The sequence below is a fragment of the Chlamydotis macqueenii genome, chromosome 1 (assembly GCF_036417535.1).
Source record: "Chlamydotis macqueenii isolate bChlMac1 chromosome 1, bChlMac1.mat, whole genome shotgun sequence".
Lineage (NCBI taxonomy): Eukaryota > Metazoa > Chordata > Aves > Otidiformes > Otididae > Chlamydotis > Chlamydotis macqueenii.
The window spans coordinates 204356178-204363590 of record NC_141556.1 but is presented as its reverse complement, the minus strand read 5'-3'; the positions used below and the strand labels follow the sequence as shown (position 1 = coordinate 204363590).

The following is a 7413-nucleotide window of genomic DNA, read 5'->3' as shown; positions in this document are numbered from 1 at the left end:
AAAGCAAAAGTTTCTTCTCAACAAGACCAATTTCAGAACTGTATTTTTAAATATTACATTTCAAAGTAATGCTATTTTAACTTTTCTTCCCAGATAGATTATTTGTTGGTGGGCTAAGTTTGCAAAGGACTCGACATCTTTCACAATGAAACTGTTCAGTGTTTTGCCAGCCCACTGGTGTGGTGTGTCAGTATTTTATCTGACCGCTCTAATCATTACAGACAGTGTTTTCTTCCGTGCCTGTGCACAGTTCCTTGTTTAACAACCTTCTCTAGAAATGTCATAAAATGTGTGTTAATAACCTGGGGCAGTGTAAACAATTGGAAACATAAATGGGGGAACTTTGACCAGCTCAGCGTTGTTTCAAAGTCAGTTTTGTCTTATGAAGAATTACAGTTTGTCTTCAGAGGTTTGGGAAATTCCTTATGTCCAAAAGTAGCAGCATATACGCAATAAACAGGATTCAATCCTTGCAATTAACTTTTAAATGTAATTCTGTAATTAGACATTAAATGTAATATGTTGAAGGATGCTAATGGCTGCTCTGTCTGTAATAGGAGACTTGCTGTAGCCAAAACACAGGCGTCGTTCAAGACCATGATCATTTCCTTTATGGGCTGATGTTAGAGGCACGGTTGGTTGGTGGTTTTAGCAATGGTAGAGGCTGCAGGTTTTATTAATTAGCCACAAAAATGTGTTCGTGCTCAGCATGAATGCATACTCTTTTTCACTTTGACCTTGGCTAGCAGACCCGAAATCTTAACAGGTCAAAACAACTCCATCAGACACTGCTGATTTCAGGTCTAATTAGCTTTGCAAGTCAAGATGGTTCTACAGTAGTCACAAACATTTTTACCTGTTAGGTTTCCTCTTGCTTTCCTTGCCAGTACTTTCTCCTGAGGTAGAATTGTTATTTTTGTTATGAGACAGTCCCAGGCTAACACTCAATGGTTTCCAGTTCAATCTCTTCAGTTGTACTTGCTGCAAATAAAAGGATATTATTATTGATTGGGAAGTGCATTGGAAGGCCAGCGTTCCAAAATTAACAACGCTGTGTTAATAGCCAAGACGTTCTGAACTTTTTAATATTAGCTCAAGCTTACTCATCTACAGTTAGGTTTTAAATACATCTTTTCAAAATATTTAACTGCATTAAAAGTGTCTCACTATCTGTAAAGTGACACTGGTTTCTTCAAGTAGAAGACTGAAGACGCTATGAAAACTAAAGTCTGTAAGGCCCATCCTTACACCTTACACCTTTCTTTGTGACTTTGGAAAGGAGGACTCCTCTAGGGTGGAATCTGGGCAGATCCGTGCTCTGGATCATGTTCCAGGGGATGATGGAGCAAGTCTCCAGAACTGTGGTTTTCCTGAACTCTGCCTAATAACTGTATTTGATTCACTTCTGTAGGAAGACTGGCTTTACGGGAGGAAGGAGAGGCTTTATCCAAACAAAAACCTGTATATTCTGGCATGAAAAGAAAATTTTCAGTAGCTACAGAAGCTTGTGAGCTGTGTGCACCATGAAAAAGAGCAACAGCCCTTAGAGCTGGTGAGCAGCAGAAAGGAGGAGAGAGCTTGAGCCAAATTAATCTCCTCTTGTATCAGGTTTTGCAGAGTTGACACGAAGTCTGGGCCATGAGGCTTAGGATTGCGTTGGTCTAGTAAAATATTGATACTTTGACCGCTTGTTGTAATTTAACAGCTTAATCAGCACTTACTAGAGAAGAGATACAAACGTTTTACCTACAGGGCAAGAAACCACTAGTGGATCTGCACTTACAGAGAAGGGAGGTAAACACCTGAAATGTTTTGAAGTGGCAAAAGAAACCACCTGTTCTGAGGATGTGCCCGGAGCCTGAGCCGGTGCCCGTAGTGTGGCACCTTCTCTTGCTGCCTAGGCTGTACGTCCCTGGCTGTGGCTTGCAAGTTTCTTCTCCAGTAGGTGAATGTTCCCTTGACCTGCTTTTCATGACTGGTATCTTTGGTGCACGTTGGGAGTCTGCTTTTGATATTAGTCAGTGTTTGTTGAAGTCTGCAAGAGGATCAAACGTGAGGACAGGTGAAAGGGGGGTCTGAGAGAAGAAGAGGTGCAGTCCTCTGTGAAGTGAGGTGGGAGCCGCTCCCAAAGGCCATTTGAGTATTTTCCCCTAGGAGATACCCTTCTGGTGCAGACCCCGAGAGCGCTGCTGATGCTCTTGACTTTGACTCGTGCCTCTGATGTGGAGGGGGTATTGCAGCTCTGGCCTTTTCTCTCTAAGTTTTGTAGTTAGCAGTGCTGGTAAGTGTTTTCTCATTTCTGATGCAAAGTGTATAAGGTAGATGTCCTGTGAATTGTTCTGCAACCAAATACCTATTATTCGGCTGCCTGTACTAGTAAAGTGTTGAACAGGATAACTGAGCTGAGCCCTTCCAGTCTTGTTTCTCAGTGTCCCTGCTTAGCACCTTTATGGCTCAAATCACAAGGGAATTTTAGGCTCAAAATTCAGACTTGAAAACCCTACACCTTGACTGCATTCTTAGAGACATACTTGTTAATTTGTGTGTCGTCTTCTTCTGGAACAGATGCAGAGATTTGTTACACAGCCACATGAAGCAGATCAAAATGGCAGATACTGCCGCGAGAAACGCAAAGAGAACTGCTACAAAATGTAAATCTTCATAGATAATCTCTGCAAGGAGGACAGAAAAAAAATAATATTATAAAATTGATTATGAGCAGATTAATGTTTAAACATAGGGTAAAGCCAAGAACTCCCATCTAATTCATACCGTAAATGTTGACTATGATGGTGCCGTAGGTGTTGGTTCCGTACTCCTCTGTTACAGTGATAAAATAGTAGCCGGCATCTCTCATGCCCACGTTCAGAAGCTGTATAGAGCCATTTTCGAAAGTAGTCACTCTGTCCTTGTATACCGTGGATATGTTGACATAATTCCCACTTTTCCACTCAACAATTTTGGTGGTGCCCCAGCTGGACACATGCTTCCATTCAATGGTGGCGACACCTCTGCAAGAGTATTCAACGGACAGCAAGATGTTTTGTGCCACTGTTGCGTTGATGTTGGGTTGTGGGACAACTAACGATACTCCTCCAGGAGCTGAAAGACAAAGGAGGGCAATGAGTGTGGAGGTGGTGCTGCACCAACTATCCTGGATGGGACCTCTGGGGGGTGATTCGGTGGTCTCTTTTAGGACAGGATGGATTATGCTCTGCAGTTTCTCCTTCTGCTGACCATAAAAGGAGCATACATACTTAAATTAAAGACTGAATACACATTTTAAATTGGTGATAGTCAGGAGAAACAGTTCCACCATTCAGGACAAGTAATTGCATGTGTTTCAGTGTTTCAGTATCCATAAGGAGAGAATTTGGACATGTCTTTTCGGGAAAGGAAGCGTAACATTTTCTGAAAACTCTCAGCAATGCTTTTGTATTCATCAGTAACTGGCTTTCCTTTAAAATTCTGCATTTAAATGGGAAGTTTAATTGCCATGGCAAAGGTAACCCATTATATTAATTAATTACTATCCCCTAAAAGCAAGAACTGTAGCAGGCTTAAGTATGTGAAGATTTGGCAAGGACTTCATCATGTTTTCAGGATGCAAAATCAACGTTTGAGACAACAGCTTCAAAAAGGCAGGTATCATAGAATCATAGAATGGTTTGGGTTGGAAGGGACCTTAAAGATCATCCAGTTCCAACCCCCCTGCCCTGGGCAGGGACACCTTCCACTAGACCAGGTCGCTCAAAGCCCCATCCAACCTGGCCTTGAACACTTCCAGGGATGGGGCATCCACAGCATCTCTGGGCAACCTGTTCCAGTGCCTCAGCACCCTCACAGTAAGGAATTTCTTCTTTATATCTAATCTAAATCTACTCTCTTATATGCCAGTGCAGATAAATTGCATGTAAGCAATGGCGCCCAGTCTCATGCAAAGTCAGGGACTTCATGTTCCTGATGATTTCCAGGCAAAAATGCACACACAAAAAAATTTCATTCTCACCCAGTTCCCACGGATGTGATTATGAAGCTGTTCATACCACTGTGAAACTGCACTAACCATTTTGTTTAATGTGTAACTGCAATAATTTCTGCACGTGTGTGAGCGTTTCTGCATGAAGATTTGGATGAACCCCAAACATCCCAGTTTCAGTTGGCATATGTATATTTTTTTTCTAATTGGTGGCATGTTTGGGACACTTGGCTAGAGACTGAAATCCTGTTATCTGCCTGCAAAAATCAAACTAGGCAAAAGGCAGATAAAGCACAGAGTCAGCCTCACTGCTGAATGCCTTTTCCTGGTTTGGCTTGGCACAGCTCACCTGCTCTCCTCGTACTGTGGGAGCAGCCTGGCTGCAACAGCAGAACTGAAAAAATCACGCTGAGCGGGAAATGGCTCTGACCCAGCACGGAGGGAGGACGGGACCCTCAGCTACGCTGAAGGAGTGCAAAGCAGGATCCCTGGGGATGCTCCTGGAGTTTCTCCAGAGACTTCAGGGAAAAGAATGGTTAAAAAGGCAAAGAAAAAAAAAAGTCTTCAAGGGAAAGAAATTATTTTTAAAAATCTTATTAAAAGATAAGAACCCTGCCATGGCCAGCAAAACCCCAGCCACAAATGGGGAGAGATGGGTAAATTAATCAGATGAGATCTAGGCTTTTTCCAGATAAGATTCCTGGGATTCCCCCTTCATGGACATCTTGTCAAGCTTGTGCTGTCGGGTCCCCTGGCAGAGACACTACGGAAAGCTGGGTAGCCCGGCGCATCCTGAGCCAAGCTGCGGGCTGCCGTTCAGGCTGTGTGCGGGAGAGACGAACCAGAGCTGTGGAAAAGGGGCTTGTGGCAGCTAGAGAAACAGAACAGACGGAAACCTTGGTAATCGCTGCAAATTGTTCTAATTGTTTTCTGCTCCGTGTGTTTATTTAAAGGCCTTTTGCTCTGTTTCTGACTAGACAGGAGCTGAGTGTCTCTCCATAGTGACACTTTTCTGTTTTGATAAAGGCATGGCTTTGTTTTGGATATGTGATTGCAGGGTTAATGTTAAAAAAATTAATAATCCTTCCATTAAATTGTTTGCAAACATGTTCTGTCCCAACCAGCACACAAAGCCAAAAAAGGCAACGCAATAACCTTCCAGAAATATTTTTTAATATGCAATCTGCCTAGATGACCTGGACCGGTCTAATCCAAACAGAGCTGCAGCAGCCTTGAGAGCAAACGTCACACCCACCCGCAGCGCCCTGTGCTCGGCTGCTTGTGAAACCAGACCCTTCAGGCCCAGTAAAACATGCACGGAGGACAGGAGGGTACTGGTGCTGCCCGAAGTGTGGTGACTTTCCTGTTCCTGCTGCACTCCGAAGTACTGGCCTGGCCGAGAGCCAAAGCTGGAAGCGCAGCTCCGTGTACACCAGAGCCGGCCGTAGGAATGCAGCTGGGCCTGCAGCATGCTGGGGAGTGGGTGGGAAATGGCTGGCAGCCGGGAGCCCCCACACAGGAGCTCTAAAATGAGTGGGACAGCTCTAAATTGGAGCTCTGAAACTCTGGGGACAGTTCCTCCACCCTTCGGTGTCATAGCATCATAAAATGGTTTGGGCAGGAGGGAACCTTCAAAGGTCATCTAGTCCAGCCCCTCTGCAAGGAGCAGGGACATCTCCAACCAGATCAGGTTGCTCAGAGCCTCATCCAACCTGGCCTTGAATGTTTCCAGGGATGGGGCATCAACCACCTCCCTGGGCAACCTGTGCCAGTGTTCCACCACCCTCACAGTGAAGAATTTCTTCCTTAGCTTGCACGTCACCTTGCTGATGAAGAAGACGGCATTGACAGCTTCGAACCAAACCCACCGGTGGCACTGCCCACTCGAGCTCCCCGGCGTGGGGCCCGGCTGCAGCCCCTCACAGCCCTCGCTCGGGGGGGCCCGGCCGCCTCTCTGCGCGCTGCCCGACCCCCGTGGACCGGGTTCAAGCCCACCTTCCCTCCCCACCGCTGCCTTTCCCAGCGACACCCGAAGCCCGTCGGGCTCGTTAACCGGGATTTGTTTCCTCCTCCTCTTCCTCTTCCTCCTCGCCTTGTTCCGTCTGTGTCGGGAAAGCAGCGGTGGGGCTGAGAGACGGGGGCACGGCAGCTGCTCGGGGAGTGGGCGTGGGGGTCGTCCCACCTCAGTTCTCCCCACTTTCCCCCAGGAGGAGCCGGGACGAGCCCTCCACGAGCGTTTCCAGCCCACAAAGAGCAGCCATGCCCCCTCCCCCCCAGCCCCCTCCCCATCCCCTCCCGGTTAAGAGCGGGCGAGGAAAAGCTGGCGGCAGCGCGGGGTCCGGTGGGCGAGGAGGAGGAGGAGGAGGAGGAAGGGGCCGGGGGGAGGGGAGAAAAGGACACTTACTCTGCAGAGCCCAGCCGGCGGCCAGGCAGAGGGTGACAGTCCCCACGACGGCTCCCCGTCCCCGGCAGCCCCGGAGCGACCTCATCAGAGAGAATCCGGTACCGGAGGGGTTTGCATTTACGCGGCCCGACCCCGGGGGCTGCCCGCCCCAGGCCTCGTCTTCCTCGCTCCTCTCCCTCCTCTTCCTCCCCTTCCTGCCGCACCGGCCCCCGGGCTCTCCCGCGCCTCGCTCCCCGCGGTCCGGACCGAAGATGCAATTGGCTGAGGAAGGGCAAGCGCTGCCCGGCCGCCCGCCATCGCCCCGGCCAGGAAATGAGCGCCCACGGGGAGGGACCCAGCCAGGGTCGGGACACCCGCCGGGGATGCTGCTTGCCTTTTTTTTTTTTTTTTTTTTTCTTTTCTTCCCATCAAGGGAAATTTCTCTTCGCGGTGTTAAAAACAACTGTATTGCCCCGAGGAGCTGGTGATGCTGCAGGGAGGTGGCGGGGCAGCAGCATCTCCGTGTCCCCATCTGGGATGGCCACGCAGGAGAATGAGCCCGATTCCCATCCCACCCCACCCAGTACAAGCGCTGGGTGCTCCTCTCTCCCTTCAGAGGAGAAGTCCCCAGAAGCGCTTGCTCTCCTTTCAGAAACCATGGGACAGCATGAGTTAGGTGGAAACACGATGAGAAAACATTCCAGTGCCCCACTCCTGAAAATTCATCCTCACTCAGGGGCGGGTGCTCTCCGAAACCATATGCACCCCCGGGAGACCCGCTCAGGGAAGAGCTACACACCAGGGTCCCCCTTTTGCAGACCTTCCACCCCCCCCCCCCGCCCCCGGTGTTTCCCTCTCCTCCCGTTTCCTTTAGCAGGGTGTGGATAAAAGAGGCTTCTCAGGGCAGGAGGGAGGAAAGGGCAGCTGCCCACGCTGGGATGGTCGGCTGGGATCTGCCGGAGCCCCCTGCCCCGGGCAGCCACCTCTCCCACTGCGCTGTGCGGGCTGGTGCGGGTTTCCCTCCGTACCGGTTGTCTGTGAGGGTGCGAAG

The 7413-nt window shown here is 49.0% G+C and overlaps 1 protein-coding gene across 2 annotated transcripts; it reads right to left on the bottom strand.

Moving 5' to 3' along the window:
• Positions 1-812: 812 nt before the first annotated feature.
• VSTM5 (V-set and transmembrane domain containing 5) lies at positions 813-6487 on the bottom strand. Of its 2 annotated transcripts, XM_086742704.1 has the most exons (4): positions 6384-6487; positions 2773-3102; positions 2532-2672; positions 813-981 (listed from the first exon to the last, which is right to left on the bottom strand). In XM_086742704.1, the coding sequence occupies exons 1-4, from the start codon at positions 6466-6468 to the stop codon at positions 938-940; spliced, it is 600 nt and encodes a 199-aa protein (XP_086598830.1). In that variant the 5' UTR covers positions 6469-6487; the 3' UTR covers positions 813-937. The 2 variants fall into 2 exon arrangements, with proteins under 2 accessions (XP_086598830.1, XP_086598823.1); XM_086742697.1 differs by lacking the exon at positions 813-981 and having other exon boundaries at positions 1223-2672; positions 6384-6468.
• Between the last annotated feature and the right edge of the window lie 926 nt (positions 6488-7413).